At 45.0% G+C, this 19,423-nt stretch overlaps 2 protein-coding genes across 5 annotated transcripts in view; one reads left to right on the plus strand and one right to left on the minus strand.

The window, feature by feature from the left end:
• Window positions 1-14,262, plus strand: part of LOC126539919 (ubiquitin carboxyl-terminal hydrolase 11-like) — a 205,799-nt gene extending 191,537 nt beyond the window's left edge. For both annotated transcript variants that reach the window (XM_050186737.3, XM_055075713.2), the window contains exons 18-19: window positions 1,061-1,210; window positions 13,423-14,262. In XM_050186737.3, the coding sequence (XP_050042694.1) occupies window positions 1,061-1,210; window positions 13,423-13,463 (191 nt within the window). In that variant the 3' untranslated portion in view covers window positions 13,464-14,262. The remainder of the gene's footprint in view (window positions 1-1,060; window positions 1,211-13,422) is intronic.
• The window catches only part of ScsbetaA (Succinyl-coenzyme A synthetase beta subunit, ADP-forming), a 79,185-nt gene continuing 70,165 nt past the window's right edge, over window positions 10,404-19,423 (minus strand). For all 3 annotated transcript variants that reach the window (XM_050186746.3, XM_050186747.3, XM_055075716.2), the window contains 3 exons: window positions 14,932-15,052; window positions 13,478-13,566; window positions 10,404-10,859 (listed from right to left, as the gene is read on the minus strand). In XM_050186746.3, the coding sequence (XP_050042703.2) occupies window positions 10,785-10,859; window positions 13,478-13,566; window positions 14,932-15,052 (285 nt within the window). In that variant the 3' untranslated portion in view covers window positions 10,404-10,784. The remainder of the gene's footprint in view (window positions 10,860-13,477; window positions 13,567-14,931; window positions 15,053-19,423) is intronic.

Below are 19,423 nucleotides of genomic sequence, written 5' to 3' on the forward strand. Positions count from 1 at the left end.
GGGTTAAACCTACCTTAAGCTGAATGAGCGCGTTTTTTTTTTTTTTTTTTGCCAGAAGTAACAAGATTTGGCTAAAACAAGTGGCATACCCTACAGCTGAGGGGATAGTACCAAAAGTGTATATAGATGCAGTTGTTGTTCAGTAAATGGTATATTAATTGCTTTGATGATTGTTGCTAAGAAACCAACTTTAGATGTTGAGATATTTTAGAGGCTTTTCCACTTAACAAAGAAAGCAAAAAATTACGACCTAGACTATACAGTAGTGTTTGGAACTGCACTAATTAGGGATTTGTGTAGCCCTTTTGTCTGTTGCATTTATTGCAACACCAGCCTGGTTTGGAGGTAGGGGGTAGTCGGCAGGATGCCTGAATTCACTCGCTATGCCCTCTGTGACAGAATCCTGTTCTGACAAAAAATAAATGCGACTCCTTCATTTCAAAGTTGCGTAGTGCTTTCTTTGTAAGGCAGGTGTGCTTGTGACGCCCTCAACCAGTACTCGTGGTTTGTGCCAAATTTATGCAGCACACAGATTGTGTGTGGGTACACCAGTCGAACCGGGGAAGCTTTCCGTAAGCTGTGATGCTGTGGTGTTCTTTCTATGCCAACTCTATCCTGGGGAAAGGTGGAGGAATTCAATGCACAGTGTAATGAGCCTGAAGAATAAGGCGAACGAGGAGGCTCAATTTATTTGTTGGTTACGATGCAAAGCCAACAGACGATAACACGCCAGGCGTTTGGGTCATATCGGCAATGCTGACCAAGCTTTTGCGTACCTGTGCACAACACTGGTGCCCCACAAGGCCACATTAAAGCCACTAGGAGACACAAATGATGGTAATGCTGGCACACCTGGCAAGTGGCCAAAAGTCGCCGCAGAATTTTTCATCGCCAAGACAAAGGAGACGTTCTCCGGGAAATTTAATTGTCTGTTGCCAGGAAAAGGGTTGAATAGAAACATCTCCGACTGGGTCAGGACAGTGCGACGCCGGTGGCCAGGCGCCCTCTTCACCCTGGAGTGTGTGTGTCTGTGCACTCAGCCCATTGCCCTTTGACGCAGCCTCTGAAGAGGCGCTGGGTCTGCCCGGTCTGGAGCCAACGCTTCCCGAGCGAGGTGCAGCCACCGCCACATTCTCTCTGGCGCCGAGACCGGGCACCGTGCAGCGCGTCCTGCGCCGCATCGACCGCAGCCCTCCGCCGTCCCCTTGTGGTTAGTGCTATCTACGGTGGCCTTGCTACATGCAGTGTGCTGCTGCCATGCCAGAATGAAACACAAATCTGAAAAGCTCAAGGATTATTACAGCAGATTCCTTTAATCAAACGGTCTTTTTTCTGTAAATTAGGAGTGTTTTGCCTTGTTTAACATGTTCACCACAAAGTGGATTACTATTTGGTCACACTGGTTATCCCCTCTGTTCACACATGAAAGTGCACATCCTTCCTGTAGTGAGGAAGCAACTCTTTGAGAAAAATCAATGGAGACAAGTTTTTTTTTTTTTTTTTTTTTGCTGCCAGTTACAAACATTGTGACATCTGTCTGGAGCTTGAGAAAGTTTGAGAAAGTTGAGACTCACCGGTCAATCATGACACACTTAGTGAATCTGATGTGTGACCCACCGATGGATAAACAAAGACGCACAGAAATCAGGGCATTGAAAAGTATTGCTATGGTGAACATGTTAAATATATACAACAGCACGAAATCCACCTAGAACGCTAGCTTACCCTTTCCTAAATCTTGCAACTGTTCTTTCTTGTGGAGAGATCACATTGTTGCAGAGAAAGCTGCAACTCAAGTTTCATTTCTCCTACAATTCTCATTGCCCGTGGCAAACCACTTCTTTTGCTGTGCTGGTGATCTCGGAGGCAATATTCTTTGGGGCAGAACTCTTTTGAGTGTGAGGGCTGCACAGAGAGAATATCACATTGCCCTAGATAGTGCTGACAAAGTGAAGGGGTAGCACTGATGAGCTGTTCTGTAGAAAAATCTGACAAAATAAGGACGAACTGCCATTTTTTGCTTTGCCTGCTTCAGTTTACCAAATGCAAACAGCAGACGTTCTGTCAGTGAAATTGGTACCGTATCTTTCCGATAGTAGTGTTGATCCTGTCCTATGTTTATGCCATTTTCTTACCGTGGAAAGCTCTGTTCTTTATAAAAGTGATACTTTGGATAGTTCGAACACTAATTGGTACTTTTATTAGTGCTTTGGTTGTCCCTTGAAACCTATGCTGACTAAAGACGCATTGTGTTGACATGATTGTGCATCCAAAAGGTGTAACCGTTGACTAGCGCTTGCATGCATTTTTCTCTCGCCTCATCAGCCTATAAACCAAGTTTATTTGAGTAAAGTGTTAACTGCCGAGTGCTTAGTTGTTGCTTTGTACATAACTTTTAATGTAGTGCCCTATGCCGTCAACGTTCTCCACCTTTCTAGTCCTTTTTCTATTTGATGTGATTGTTATTAATATATAGATTCTTTTTTTTTTCATTCATGTTTATGGCCGTTTGTGTGCGTATGTTGCCTTACTGATGCTCCTAAAATGGGTGCTTACAGTGCAGGACTAAACGTGGACGGAGACAAGAAAACTCGGACAGCTCTGCAAGGACACAGACAGCACTGTTCGTGTTTTCTTGTCTTTCTCCACGTTTAGTCCTGTGCTGTAGGCATATATTCTAGGATGACCCACCAACTAATCCGAACTTTTACCTTACTGCTGCTGTGGGAAATGACAATAAATGAAAGCCTCGGGGCACATTTTCACTGACATGTTGATCGAAATTTGTGGCGGATTCTTGAGTGTTGTACTTTGGGGCTGCTTCATGTTTGGCAGGAAGCTTTGCGGGAATACCACACTGCATTTTCTGTTGAGCACAAAGTGCATTCTGCTGTTGACGTGATTAACTCAAGATGAAGAACAAGGACTTCTTATGATCACAAGACTTAATTCCCAAAAGACATTATTTGCCTAGCGATGATCTGCATGCCTTCTGCTGGCTAATCAGTTTTATCTTCACACATGCTTTCGCACTTTCCATACATACTAGGGGCGGTATTCTCGGGTGATCACTTTCGGACAGAGATATTTTCACATTTGCAATACTCGGCAATTGACGTGTTAAAGTATGCAGCTGACAGCACTCTTGGCACAGTGCCAGAAATGCAGTGTATGCGAATGTGTCCGGTGACAGGTGGAGGCGCTGCTGAAAAAGAAAATGCCGAGAGAGAGAGAGAGAGAGAGAGAGAGAGAGCTCAATGAGACTGCAACGAAGGTGGTTGAGCGACATGAAGAGGGAGAAAAAGGGAATCGAACGATGAGAGGGCAGCAAACACGAGCGAGCCTGGAAACCAATCTGAGCTTTCCACATGTCCCTTCCTGACCGAGGAGATGGCACCGCGAAGGAGCTCCCAGAAGCTGGCGATACTTCTGAATCATCCGCCATTGAGTTCACAGTGTTTCGCAGGTCGTGCTTATTCTCACTTCATATAATCGAGGTTTTTGATGCATTCTCTCTATGGCTACGGGGAGTTTGCCGGGACTGCATTAATCTGTTGTAAAACCCAGTAAGTCGCAAAATTGGAGGATGTATAGGCGAGGTTCCACTGTAGCTACCCACAGACAAACTGTCAAACAAGCCAAGCCATCTAGTTGACAAACTCGCATCTGCATCTTTTTTCAATCATACTTGTGTTTGTTCTCAGCAATGGTGTAACATAACTGAAATACAGGCTGAATTGGCATGTTAAGTACCTTATCTACAAAGCTATTTAACCATCTGTAGTTGAAAGGCTGGCTGGATGATGGCATTCGCACCATGTCATTGTGAGATTATGCATCGTATCGTTCCATTGAGCAAGTTAAGTATGTAATGTTTATGTATGCTAAGAAATAGCATTGTCAAACACATTAGCATCTGTGGCTTCCCACTTGTGAACTGTCATGTAGGCTGCGTTGTTGCTATTTTTGATCCCCAATAAACGGTGAATTAAGTTCTCAACTTGTCCGAATCTCAGCTTACCCAATTTCCAAGACAATTCAGGGATTCTAGCATCTGTAGGCCTGAAAAGACTGCTAGCATATGCTGTGTTCCATTACTCGCTGTAGACTGCAAAGTAGATGAGTAAGAGGGCAGCAGCCATCTTAAGTCTTGTTCCAATCCTCACGAAGACATCAAAGTAAACATCTTAGCGAAGACAGCATCGAATTCAACAACGATGCAGGCTACTTTCTTGTCCAAACAAGATAGTGGCTGAACAGGACGCTTGGCAACTTGCAGGAAGGTATTCTGCATATAAGAAAACGTAGTAAGGCTTTCCTATGCCCTTAATACAAGTCAGATCTTGTTTTTCATAGGTTCACAGGTGCAAATACTTAAAATACAGAAATAATGTGTGCTTTTTTCAACTTTTTCTTGTGACTGCGAGGTGGCGTCATGTCGCAGAAGCGTCTTCCATAAGTCTTTCAGATGGCTCGAAACTCGTTCCATTACTTGGCCTCGAAGCTGTCTCGGCCGTCTTATTAGCTGCCTACGTAGACTGTCTCCGATGCTGGCCAGAATTGGAACACACCTATATTAATGGCAGGATGTGCACTAGTGGATTGTCTTGGCTTGGACAGGTTTGACAAGACGCACCAAATGCTGCTTTGTCTGTTAACTTTTTTACATTCTTGCACATTAAATAAAAGATATTCTAGGGGAAGACAACGTTGAATCCTACAAAATACTTTGATTTAACACACACACTATTCTGGACTGTCTAATGATGATGAGCCAGAACAGAAAACTACTTGGTCTCGTGTAATGTGCTGGCCTTGCCAGTAATGCACTCTCTAGTTTCTTCAGATGCATGTCTGCAGTAATAAAGATTTGTCCTACCTTTCAACACAATTATGTTGTGGTGGTGTTTTGTGCTCAATCACATTGAAAATTTATGTGGAAGTTTCAAAAAGCTACACTGGAGTGGACCTCAAGCCACTTGGGCCATGTGACACCATCGAAGTACATTTTTAATTGTTTGAAAACCTGGGGCGCAGCCATATTTTTGGTGGCGTCACAATGACGACACACTCCTGTCAATTATTTGAAACTGAGCACGTCGTCTGCTAGGAGCAGTATGCGACGACAGCTGTGCAGTTTGAGCGGTCATGCACTCTCTACGAGATCCGAGGGCCCAGTCGGACATTCTTGTGCGACATGTTGTTGCCTCTTCAAAAGCGTGCCACTGTTCCCGTCGCTTTCGTTGGATGGATGGATCTATGGATGCTATGAGTATCCCTTTTGGAATGGGGCGGTGGATTGCATCACCAAACTCTTGTTATTATGTTGCCTAATGTTACTTAGTTTTTTTACGCCACCTCCGTTGTTTGTTGTTTGTCTACTTCCACCAATCTTCTACTCGCCTCTTACCAATCTCTATTGCGGACATGTTTACTTTCCCCTGCTCTCACTGAAGCCAAGGGCATCAAGGAGGCCAGAGGTGCCTAAATCAACCGCTAGGCAGATGTGTTCACATTCTAATAAAACATGCTCCATCGTTTCCCTAGCTTTACTGCAGCAAGCACATGCTTCTTCTTCTTTCTTATATCTCACTTTATAGGTGCGTGTTCTAAGGCATCCTGACCTCGCTTCGAAAAGTCATGAGCTTCCCTTTGAGTTATTATAAACTGTTTCTTTCCTGATTTAGTTTTTTTTTCCTGTTAAGTAGTTACTCACAACAGGTTTCTTTTTCATTACTGCCACCCATGAGATTATCTCAGCCTCTCCGACTTTCCGCTTGACGTTCTTTGTTGCTGTGTTGCCCACCCTACAGGCCGCATACTTGCTGGTAAGCTTCCTAGTTCTGTTCCTCCACTGCGAATCAATGTTATTCCTGTACAAATACTTGAACACACTTCCAGCCCATTTACTTTGTTTCATATTTATCAGTCGCTCTTCATAGTCAATTTTACTGTGAGCTTCCCTCACTTCAAAGCTTGTCCAGCCTATACCACCCTGCACAGCTTCATTTGTAGTCTTCCTGTGAGGCGTCCCACTGACCTTTGGTTCCCATTGAGTCCTGATTGTAACCCTGATTTAAAGCAAACAACCGCATTGCCAAAAGTAAGTCCTAGAACCGTTACACCTTTCCACATATCCTGGAGCACCTCGTACCTATTGTATCCCCAAAACACTCAGTGTTTCATTACGGCCGCATTTCTCTTTCCCTTTGCTGTTATTTTTTCCTGTGTTTCCATATATCTCTTGCCTTGGTTTATTCATATAGCAAGGTATTTATATTCTTTTAGCCAAGGTATTTCCTGGCCTCTACTGACATTGTTCAGTGTTCTAACTGAACAACATGACGCCTGATTTTTCAATGCTAAATTTCAGACCTAAATTCTCACCTTCCTGTCCACAGATATCGGCCAGACATTGGATATCACTTTGTTAGCTGGCAACACAACGTGGACTGCATAAAACAAACCTGGAAGCTGCAGCTCTACTACTGTAGCCACCCCCTTTTTCCTGTGCACGACACACCTTAGCAATCATGCAGAAAAGCTAATACTAACTGTGTCAGTCATGCGTACTGTATCTGTTCAAATCTAGCCCGAACAATTTTTCCAAATAATCGCATACCAAACTCTAGGGTCTACTTAGATTTGAGGATTTTAAAAAACATGCCAGTTCTTAATTGAAGTTGATAAATATGATTCATAGCTAGTGCCATATATAAAAGTCAGTATCGCAGCCGCTACTAGCTGTGCGAGTAGCCAACTGAAGTACACGAGCAACCTCGTCATTTTGACCTGTGTTGTATCGGCGTGTGGCGTGGCGTTATCGTCATGGCACCAGACAGGCGATGTCACTATGCATCTGCTTTCAAACGAAAATTTGTGCTAGCCGCAGAGGCATGTGCTCATTACTGCCATTGCCGAGTCGCTTCTTCAGAAACTCAAGAGCGAAGAGCACAGGAGAAGGGCTGAGCAAGCGCTGAGAACACTGAGGCCGGAGGTCTTACCTTATATGCACCGTGTAACCCACAACCTAAAGAAGGTTGCAGACAGATGTGGAGTGCCAGTCATATTCTCAGCGCCACACAAGCTCGCCGAGCTGTGTCCTCGCAGTCTCTCTGATGGGCGCAAGAAACGTGGCTGTTTTAAAGTACACACCAAGCAGTACACAAAATGTGCTACTGGAGCCATGCTGTCTCGCGGCAAGACACATGTCGGCCAGTCTGGGCGATCCGTAAATGAGCGTGCACTGAAAGTTAAAGACGGAGCAGCACATTTGCCCAAGCACTGCAATTCACATCAGTGTGAGCCGAGGCTGAAGATACGGATTCTTGGAAAAAGCAGGGACACCACGGCACAAGAATTGTTAGAGGCATTTCATATTAAAGAGCGAGGTTCGTCTTGCGACACTTCAGTTTTACTTTTGCATGCAAGAAGATATTTTGATAACATGATCTTGGATTGTAGCGCGAAGTGAACATGGACACAGAAAGGAGCAGACAGGACGAGCGCTAACTCTACAAGAGTTCACGCTCGAGAAGTTGCGATTTGAGAAGTTGATTAACTAAGACAAATTATCTAATTAGGCAGAGTGCAAAAAATAATTTGAGTATTTGGAAGCGAAGGCAAACATTACCTTTGTTCTGTCCAGCTACGTGGCATTTGGATGTTTTTAAATTCTGGCAAAAGTTAGCTGGGACATCCTTTATAAGGTATTGCAAAAATAAAATTAGATTTTGCATGAAAATATTTGAGTATAGCTTCGTTTACTGCGCCGCAAGCAAACACCAATAGTCTAAGGATTGAAGTTGATCCTTGTACTTGCTGTACTTCCCATCATTCCCACGTAGGCTGAAGCAACGTTCGACACACACTAGCACCACATTTCCCTCTAGGGTATTATTTAGGGACTCTATGGTAAATCCTGTCCTCGCTTTTTTGTTCGGCGTGCATTTGATGCAAGTTTTTCTTTTTTTTTTTCTTTCTGGGGTCGGCTTAGGATCGGGGCCGGCCTAGGTTCGAGTAAATACAGTACAGTGAAACCTCGTTAAACCTTAGTTGGCCGGAGCTTGGGAAAAGTATGTACTAAACAGTACTGCTTCACCGAAATAGCATGAGATCGCCCACTTACCTGTCACAAACGGAACTCGGAGAGAGGGCGACGAAAGGGAAAAAAGACATGCAGTATTTATTCACTTCGCGCAACAAGTGTTATTTTCATTTGATGCGGCGGTGGCCTTGCAGTGACGACAGCGGCCTCAAACTTACTGAAGCTGTGAGCCAGCCAGCTTTTCAGCCAGCTCCCTCTTCTCGACAAACACGCAGGGCAGATTCCTCGTTGGCATTGCATATTCTCCATGCACAGGCGCAGTAGCGTTGCAAAAGTCGCTGAGCACCTTTACATTGCGGGGTGCTGTTCTCATCGCAACAAATGCATTCATGAAGCTGACATAACTGTCAGCTTCTGCCACTGTTGGGCCTGAATCACCTGTACTGTCGCTTTTTGTGTCGTATTTATGTCATCCGAAGTGTCGCCAGGCGACACTTCGGATACAACAGAGGCAATGATGGTGAAAAGTCGGACCTCGTAGACGACATTGCTTCGCGGTCGCAGCAACGCTGCCGAGCAACTTCTTCGCACTCCAAATGCCACACACCGTAGTCAACAGTAGATCCATGTTGCGTGCCAGCGCCGACTTCTTTGTGTCACCTTCGATAGCACGAACAATGTCTAATTTTTCTTCTATGCTGAGCATCCGGCGTCTTTTTTATCCGAGCTTCGGCATGACGCGAATCCTTGCTTGCACGACACCACAACACTCCCTGGCACGGCGCCGAAATGATGTTGTTGCTTCACGCGCAAACGCATAGGGCGCTTGGAGGCCATTGGTCTGATCTCTGAGGTTTGTTGTTCTGCCGGGCTGCCCGATGGAGACGACGCACCGCCATGTTTGCGCGTCGAAAAGTGGAAGCACTACATGTTAACCAATACGTACGCAATAAGCTGGTACGGTTTATGTGGATACAAAACACATTATGTTCAATGGCCGCTGAGGTGGGGATTTGACTTTACTACTTTTAAAACGAAGCTACTGTTTAAGTGGGTATGGTTGAACGAGGTTTTACTGTATTACGATTTGAGATCGTTTAAGCTTGAGAAATTTTTTTTTTTTTTCATGGAAATATTTTATTGATTAGAAGGTGAGAAACATTCCATTTTGTTGTGTGTTGCACCCAAGCAGATGACAAACGAAGCACGTCAACTTCCGTCAACTTCCGGGAAGTTCACCGCCTGCCAATTGGCTTTTCTCCCCCTCCCGTTGCCACATATTTGTTGCATCACTTTGTGATGTTGCAGGGGCCTGTGTAGCTTACACGCAAGCAAGCCCTGTTCCCTGATAAGTGCGTCAATGTTTCTGCATGTCCGTACAGAGCACTTTTTCCCCCCAACTTGCCATGGCTTAACACTGTCTTGCACTGCCGGTACCATCTTGTTTTCGTTGCACAAACTGTTGCTACAAAGTGTTTATATGTTGTCCTAATATTTCAGTAAGCATCAGCTGCGAGTCGGCACTATCTTTTAGAGCTGCAGAGAGGTATTCTGCAAGAGTCCACGAGGTGGACTCTTGCAGAATACGTACCGCCTGAGCTCTTAGACGCCCATTCTTGCGGAAAGCGTCGCCATTGGCAAAACCGATCGAACGAGCACAGTGAAAGAGGAACGAGCGAATGTGGAGCGGGAAATGAGAGCCGTGAGCCGCAAACGGGGAAGACCAACGAGAGTGGCTCGTTCAGTGACATGTGCGCGGGAAACCGGTGTCATGCATACTCGTATCTGGTCTCAGCTGGGCTGCTTGTTTCTGGCTATCGTCTGCTCGTGTTTGTTCGAGCGACCTGAATTGTGTAGTAAAAATTAAATTATGGGGTTTTACATGCCAAAACCACTTTCTGATTATGAGGCACGCCGTATTGGAAGACTCCGGAAATTTCGACCTCCTGGGGTTCTTTAACGTGCACCTAAATCTAAGTACACGGGTGTTTTCGCATTTCGCCCCTATCTATATGCGGCTGCCGTGACCTCGTGCACAGCAGCCCAACACCATAGCCACTGAGCAACCACGGCGGGTGAATTGTGTAGTACTTACTGGAAGCCACATGGCACCGGCGATTACACTGGAATCTTCGACATTTGCCCGCTCTGCTACATGCCTCTCTCAAAGTCTTTGCTTCAATATATCGCAAAATGAAAACGCCTATAGAGCTGCACTAAAATTTAGCACTAGGGAGTATCGCAATTGTCAATTTTTTTTTTTGTATGTGTCTCGTTTGCTTCTGTTCCATTTCAAACTTGCTGTTGCTAAACAATTCTAACAACAGTGCTACAACAAAATGGACCTGCAGACATGTTGGACAGTATGTACACTTTATTCAAAAAAAAAAAAAAAAAAAAAAACAAGGTTGAGTAATGCAGCATTGAACTACGTTCACCATGGTTGGCGTCAAATCCTGTCGCATGGGTGGACGTGCCCTGCTACACAGTATCGTGAGCGCCACTTTTCTGTAGTAGAAGCTAAAAACAGTGCCATCAGCAGCAAAGCCTTGGCATGTGTGGGTTTTGGAGAGGCACCTTCAAGCAAGTTGAGTGAACCAAGAGTCGCATATCTCGCTTAAAGCTTTGTGTGTCAAGAAGGGACAATGCACGCGCTTTGCCCTTCCACTGTTGGGGACGTAAGGAGGCACGATTACAGGGTATAACTTAGGAAGGTTGGGCAGTGCACCCTCTGAGGCTACAGTGGCAGCTCAAACTTGACGTCCACCGATGCAGACCGTGCTAGGCCCACGATGGTCGAGAGGCGAACAACCTGTGGTGAGAGAGATACAATCAGTTTTTTTTTTTTCATACCCTAGTGGCAGATACTAGCTCGGTTTGCTGTCATTGTTTATACCAATTGCATATTAAATAAAACAAGAAATTCACAATGCAATGTGCTTCTGATATCCCCCCCCCCCCATATCAGAATAACTTTTCTTTCAAATGTTGCCGCACGGAAAAAATACATATATATATGTAAGCGTAGGAAGGAGGTTATCCAGACAGCATAAGCAGAGGTGCCAATTTTGGAACCACCGTAGCAAATTTTGTCAGTGGTGAAGTGGGAAGCCTGCAAGCCCGTGATGTACGAGCGGCAGCTTGCTACTCACAATTGCCCCTGTACCCGGACGCCAATGTCTTAACAACTAAGCTGACAAAAGCAATGCAAGTGTGCATGCGGTCTCAAAGGAGGAAAGCGACGCTTATTAAAATGCACACCAAGTACTTCTCGGATAAGTTGATACAGTTTGCTGTACGTTCTGTCAAATGGCACTTGACCTGTTTTTTCTTTGCATCGATAGAAAGAGCATGTACAAAGTTTGCACATTTGCCAACTAGTCTGTCCAACATACAAAGCATGGAAATGTGAACGTGAAGGTTCTGAGGGAGTAGGAAAGATAAAATGACAGCAATTTCACTTCTGTAGAAGCAGATAAGGAATTGCTATTACCAACAGTACTGCAGTGCAAGCCACTGGTCTCACTACAATGTTCAAAAACATCTCACTCTCATCTGCTTGTCATGGCGTTAACTTATGCATGCCGCGCTTTAGCTTCTGGCTCCTTCGTGGCAGCGTACAAGTCGTCAACGCCATCTTTTCCTTTGGCGGTATTATCAGGAGTAAAGGGTAAGAGCTTTAAAATAACGAGGACCTCCAATGCCATGGATGGCATGGAAGATGACTTAATTCCACGAATGTGCTGGTGAACCAAGTGTAAGCAGCAGTGGCCAAGACAAGTAGCTGAGTGCGTGGCGCAACGTGCATGAATGAATGAATTCATTATGAAAAGGATAGCATTCGCTTTTGTGGTGGTGGGCAAACACAGGGTTGTGGCAGATTTAATTTCAGTCTGAGACAAAATGGCCTGCTTCCTGTGAGGGCTGCCTCTTGTCAAAATTGGAAAAAGAAAAAAAGTTTGGTCCTTACACAAGCCTGTATGTTCTAGAGAACATGAGGCAGTCTTGGCTGCTCCCTGCACGATGCCTCGGCAAAAGCGCACGAATATGAAACCATTACCACTTCTGCCCTGCTATTGTACGATTAGCTGTCAGAAATGCTACTTCAATGCTGGAACGTTGGCAAGAAAGAGTACCCCTCATTACACTGAGAAAGGGAGTAGTGCTGCTTTCTGGCATAGTAATTTTGTCGCAAATTATCTACACACTTACTATATCGCCCACATATTAAGAATAAGTGAATGAATGTATCAAGCTAAACGTTTCGTGACGGTCCAATGTTCAGACCAACCATCTACATTCTAAGCCCTTTGTGTGCAGGAAGAACAAATCTATTGCAACCGAGGACACCCGACAGTGACTGAGAAACTTTACCGAGTCAGAAACACGACAAGCAGCTGCTTCAAAGTGTTTGCGCTAAACAAAGAGCAAAGCACACTGGTCCTGATTTAATTCATAAGTGGCAGCTTGGAATACGTTTCTAGCATTGCTTTTAGTATAAGCACTGTTGTATAAACACTGCTCGCACCGCTTGGACATGGTGCATTGAGCTCTGAGATTGCTTACATGTGCTCAAAAGCGGTGGCCAAAGCTTCGTGTCGTTCACCCAATCACAGTCTACCGAGTTGCAATGGCGTCATGCACATTCATTGTGAACACAGAGGCAAGCAACGGATGCGTCACAATGTGATCAAACATGGCGGCAACCACTAATAACATCCCAATCAGATTTGTTGTGAACTATTTGTTCACAACATTTCTATTTGTTCACTTTTTATAAGCCACGAAAAAACTTGCAAAGGAGCATCGAATTATAGACTGAGAAACAATAAATAGGCCATAATATCCCAGACCCTGTGGGGATGCGAGACTCTCACGCGTCCCCTGATATGTTGTTTTCCCGCATAGCTCCTGTCTCCTGCAATCCGGCTTCGCCGTGTGGCCTGCGTGATGCCCGCGGCAGTCGGTCTGGTTGAAGCCCAGTACAAGAGATGGCGCGAGTGTTGCACTGCTACTTGGGCGCGGAAAGGAGAAGGCGCTTCCTCTTCGGTTCGGGTTCGGCAAGCTGCGCTTGCGCTGATCTATGTTTCTGTGAGACCGTACGCGCAAACGACCAGATGTTAGGATCCAGCATGGGGCGAACATATTCGCTCGCTATCCGGTCGCGGCGAGTCGGACTTCTGCGATTTGTCGCGTGCCCATCGGCATGTATTGTGGATAGCAACTCGGCTAGCAGGCACTGATCTATGAAAGGTGCAATAAATGCCTTTGTGATTGTTTGCACTACTGTGTTGTCGTTCCTTTGTCCCAAGAGCACGGGTGAGAACCCCACAACCCATAAATTAACAGTGGCTGCCTTGCTCTCCCCTTTTCAGATTCTCCACCCTCCCTGGATACGGCCATTGGCAAGGAATGACCAGAAGCACTTGCCATCTTTGCTGCCTCGTCCAAGTTGTCACAGGCCAGGATCTTGAGCTTGCTGGTTGCAATCAGGGCCTTGGCCTCGTCCACCTGAGTACCTGCATCATGCAAAAGAGGTTGTGTCGTATGTGTCCAGCTGGCACCGTCTGCCGCCCCCAGTGCACTTGCCTGTGTTGGCTAGTGCATCAGCAAGGAAGTGCAAGCGTCGTCTGCTCTCAGAGGAACACTTTCTCCTTGCTTTCTTCACCACATTGGTGAGAAGCGACCTCCAAACAATGTGTGCAGGCAGCAACTTTGTGAGACAGTGGACGATTTTGTACTGAATGTGTCGCATACCAGCTGTGATTAATGCTTCAGCTTGAAAGCCTGCGATATTCTGCCGAGTTTTTGGTAGGCAAGCAAAGCATTTGAGACCCTGTGTAATTCCAGATGCTTTAATACTGCAGTTTATCAGCTCAATTGAATCCAGGGGAATGCAAAGTCTAGCTTCAACTAGCACCGTGCAAAGTGGAGTAACAACATTCATGTTGCGTTGTTCACACAGCTGAACTGCAGTCTGGGACTATAATGTTAAAATAATGGGCTGTCCTGGTTACCGTGCATCTAAATATATTATTAGTGCGTGCTCCCACATCACAGCACCAGTTCATGTTATTCCCGGTTTTCGGCTTTGCACTTTCCACCTCGGTTTTTGCATAGTCTCGAAAGTAAAAGAAAAAAAATTCAATGAAATAGCAAATAAACCTTTGGAGCTTCATGTGTGGGTCTATTAAAGGGAAGCACTTTGCAAGCTACAGTCGTCTTTCATTTTTGCATGATGCTTATTTACCGGCTGACTTGGCCTGTGCCGTGTTAGCTGGACACAACGAAGTACAGCGATGGTTGCTTTGTTTCATAGTGAACGCTGTGACAAATTATATTTATACAGTGTACATCTACGCAAAGACCCATTTCATAATACACAGACTTGGTGCTTCGGATGGAGCCGACCGACATACCGGCAGGCTTTACAGGAAACATCGACCTCTCCAACAGAAGAATACCTAGCACTCGTGGCACCGCCGGCAGAATGTGACAATTGGGAGACTTCAATCACAATGGCGGCTGTTTCTGGGAAATAGTGCAGCTTTGTCCAAGACGCAAAGGTTAGCATTGTTTATGCTAAAAAATGACCAAAAGCAGGGAAGTGCTGCAGTCACACTGAACTCTCAGCAAAAACCTCTTGTACTGATGTGCGTGAATAAAAGTATTGGTGCTCGATACACCCAACAATCAGTCTTCGTGAAACACAGGCGCTTACTGATGTTAGCATAGTGTGCCGTTGCACTGCCTGCAGATGCCATTTAGCAAAAGGGTTGCAGTCGACTAGAAAGGTCAAAGTTGCCAAGAATGTTTCTGAATTAGAAGGCAGGAGAAAGGATTGAAGCAGTCTCCATTAAAACCCAGAATCATTATGCCCATACCTTGGAGCCTGACCACAATGGGGATCTTCAGGTCGAGCGTCTCAGCTGCCTGGATGACACCCTCTGCAATGATGTCACATCGCATGATACCACCAAAGATGTTCACCAGGATAGCTTGCACCTGAAACACAAAGTGTGGGACCCTAAGCATCGTAACCACCTGTCTATATAGCTTGGCAGTGACACACTTATCTGCTGCCAGTTGTTGCAAAGCGTCAGTGAAAAGTACAGGTGTTTGAACAGTGAAATGTGATTACATCAAGCACAAGTAGTATATTGCTAGAAAAATAGCTGCCTTCATATAGAGAACTGAATAATATCAAATATTTCCATTGAAGTCAACACTACCTCAATCAAGTGCCAGCAGAAGTTTTACACATGGCATGTGTAAAACATTCTACGTCAACTTGCACAGTAAGAAGGCATCATTGTAGTAGACCAGTGGATAACAACACAGGGGCGGTGAAACAGGGAGACAGTATAAACTTTTTTTTTTCAAGCAAACGTTGTATTGCTACACTTGTGTCGGCGTCGGTGTTGCCGTACTTTTTCGAAAAAACCCGAGCAGCGCGAAAAATAAAAATTGATTGTCAGGCTGCGGATTCGAACCACCGCCCTCTTTTCAAGACCACCACGCTAACCAGTTCAGCCACTGTTGAATCATCATATGCGACCTTTAAAGCAGTGTTTTATGTGCACAAAGAAGTAGACGCAGCGCAAGGCGCGACCCAATCACAGGCGTCCCCTCCCTCCGGAGGAGGAGGGAAAGGGTGTGATCATGTGTTTGCACGCTTCGTGCCCGCCGTTTCCCACCAGTTCAGGCGTAGCAGTCAGATGGGGAGGCCGCGTTCGGCTTGTTCGGCCAAAGAAAGAACAGGCGGTGCTTGATGAACGCCACCGGAACTCACTCAAGAAAGGGCTTGTCATCGATGTGCCGACCTCGCCGTGAAGGAGTGCAAAGCCAAGGCGTTGCAACAACTAAGAGCAGCGGACCTGGAGCTTTGCTTGCACCCCTCTTCACAGTAGTGGAAGGGTGGTAAATGTTTTTTTTCTTTCCTCTCCAAAAAAAGTGGCAACTTTAGGATTAAAAATTTCTCTTTGGTGCACGAATTTAATGTATTGCTTATGTACGTGTTTGTGCCAACTTGACACATCGGCAGTGGTGGGAATGCTATGCCAACTGGGCCAATATATGCCGACAAGGAATTAGCTGCTCCATACTTTTCCAAAGGGGTCGTTTTACACAAATTGCACCACTGCTGTGCCACGACATAGTTTCGGTGGTGTGAAAATTAGGAAGCTACCATGCAAAGTGTTGTGCCACTATATTCATTGGCCGCATTTGTTTGTGGTACAGTCAGTGAGACTGCCGCCATGACAGCCAGCAGAACCAAATTGATTCCTGTTCTTATGTGCCAACCTAACTACCATCCAGTGGATCTGCATCCTTTTTTCGCAACATATTTAACAGGGATAGGCGGGCTAGTTGGTGGTCGATATTGGAATGCATCATGTAACCGTGCAAAGGACAAAGAAGGAAACACAGGACAGGCGCGGACCTGCGCCTGTCCTGTGTGTTTCCTTCTTTGTCCTTTGTTGTTTGCGCGGTTACATGATGCATTCCTTTTTCAACATAGCCCATCGTTTTCAGCTAAAAAAACTTTTGTGCATGGTGAACATCAATGAACACTTTCAAATGCTGACAAAGCCACAGGGCAGCATCATGTTCCACACAAAGTCCACATGCGATTAGATCCTATCGCACCGCACAACTGTATGCTTTGGGTGTGAGTGGACGCATGTGAGGGCGAGCCGAGAAGTATGGTTGCTTGATGAGCACTGTCTCTCGCACAAGGCAAGGGGGAAGGGACTGGTTGGTGCACATTTTCAAGTGCAGCCGGGGCTGAGCACATAAGCAGCACGCGTTCCCCGCTTTAGAGGTAATCTGCCACGTGTGCAAAGAGATGGCTTGGCATCAAGTGCACTTTCTTTTTGCGCCTATAGCACTGGAGGTTGTGTAATCTCAAGTTTACAATATGTGCTGAAACATTCAGCTCTCCGCTGCCGGAGCTTTTCACGATGGTGTTGTCTCACTGCAGGCGACACTATCGGCTGCGGCGGCGGAGTCGACACAAAAGCGTGGTTGACTTCACTGTGTACCGCTGATGTGAAGACATTGCCAACACAGCATGAGATTTTCGTCGCTGGCTCTTAAATTCATTAAAATGGATTTTCTCATTCAAATTTGCTTTTTTCTGATTGCTTGATAACTGAGAAAATTATGCGGCCTCTTTCCTGTAAAAAAAATTCAGCGCCGACTGTACTTATTTGCAAAAAAGTCTACTTTCAATATAACGAACAAAATGGTTGATTTTGCCGACTTCATTATATCGAGCTTTAACTGCATAAGTGCCGATTCGGTTTCGCTGATGGCTTAGTGCATTGTACGACAGACATGGACTTATGTATGCCCCTTGTGGCAAAAAAAAAGACTGCCAGATACATTACTAATCATTATATAACTGGCTGTACAAGATTCATAGCTAGAAATTAATGCATGCTTTAAGGAAATACTACGGTAAAAGAAATTTCGATTGTGTATGTACATGCCGTAGAAAGATTGCTGAGGCGTGTTTAATTGATAATTTAGGCATAAATAATTTAAAAGGATCGGAAAACCATGCAGTTAGATTCATATGCATACAGTGTTCCCAGAAATTGAGTGCCACCAAAATGAGCGGTGGTCCAGCCAGTTTAGGATTTGGAGCAACTTTCCGAGCAGGTAAAAAAAATCACTTCTGGGGCACTTTAGAAACAGCTACACCAGCCTTTCGGAGCAGTCTTGGCGCTGCAACATTGGAACACTTGGTGCAGTAATGTGTGGACATTTAGTGTAGGTTGTTTTTACTGCACAATCAGTAAACACTGTTCAACAGTAAAGAAAGACATAAGGCCAGCAGTTAATAAACACGTGTCTTCCCACAGACGGCATTCCATGCATGTTATGATGCAAACTGACTTTTATTTGGGTAGGTAACAAAATAGTGTAAATAATTAAATATAAATTTGTAGGCTAGCAAGAACAAAGCTAGGCAGCCAGACATAAGAAAGACAAAAAATTGCAACTGTGCTAGAACAGTTTAAGCCATCAAGCATCAGACAAAAATAGACTGAAATGTCTTGTGGATTCCAAATAACAGACGTGTTTTGACACATTTTACCAGAATACACAACATGTATTTTGCCAATAACAATGCTTGAAACTATGACAGGAGACCAATGTGGGTCTATGAATGGCGTCCAGAATGATATGCCTGTCGCAAAGGTGGCTATGGCAGCCATGAGCAACGTTGATACACTCACTTTTGTTGCAAGGTGGTTAGCTTTCCCAGTGTCATGTGGCCTCTGTGAATAGATATGATTCGGTTCGGCACCAAATCTTAACTTTCGTTGCTGACATTCGACCGTTCTGACAAAGTAGAGCTCATTAGGCCTAGATTAGCTTAGATGACAAATCACCATTCACCGATGCAATATGGGTCACAAACCACTAATATGTTTGTATGAGTGGCTAATGGATGACTGGTTTCGAGATCACGCGTAAGCGTTTTTGACAGCTGCTGAAGTGAGGTCCAGGTCCGCGGGCAACAAAACCGCCCGCTACCACAACCACACATGGAAGCAAGGTGTCTACCAAGTTGATGTTTCTAAATTACCTGAGTTTCCAGGTTTTCCTTGAGTGCCCTTGCGAAATTCCCTGAGTGACAGAGAACTTTGATGTCAAAACAGGCTGACACCATGTCGCCTGATGCTGTCACTCTCTAGTAAGCGTGTTAAAATATACAAAAATGACTTAATCCAGTTTGAATAGTAAGCAGTAGTGTTTATTATATTTAAAAAGAAATAAAAGAGAGGGGTTAGTAAAATGCACAGCGAATAAAATATCTCTGAAAAAAAAAATGGTCGAGTGAAACATTTTCAAATATGAACAAAAAGATGCATACAGAAGCAAATATTTTCGACTATGACCTATTTCTATGAAATGATAGCAAGCTCATTGGTATGAGGTCCGAACTTTGTCACAAGTGTCTCTCAGCTGCTAGAAAGGCAACCTCATCTGTCCTGACATACCCTCAGCCCGTGCAAAATGCCTCAGTGTTGCGTTTTACTGTTTTAATAAGTGTACTTTGGTTCGGATGAGGGACACCTGCATCTCGGCATCAGCCAACTCCTTTCTTTTTTGAGCTTGAGCTTCATCAAAGAAACGGCGCACACTTCCTTTCCCGTCCATTCCTTTCTGTTCTCGTCTTCCTTCCACTGCGCATTCGCAGCCCGGGCCAGTTGAAGCATCCTTTTGGTTCGTAGCACAGACAACGTCCCGATTTTTCGGATTCCCTAGGGACTGCGAAAACATACGAAAAATCGGGCATTTCGAATAAATTAATGCATGTCTTTTGCTGCCCTTAAGGGCTTGAATCACCACAGGCACATC

This window comes from Dermacentor andersoni, chromosome 2 (assembly GCF_023375885.2).
Source record: "Dermacentor andersoni chromosome 2, qqDerAnde1_hic_scaffold, whole genome shotgun sequence".
Classification (NCBI taxonomy): Eukaryota; Metazoa; Arthropoda; class Arachnida; order Ixodida; family Ixodidae; genus Dermacentor; species Dermacentor andersoni.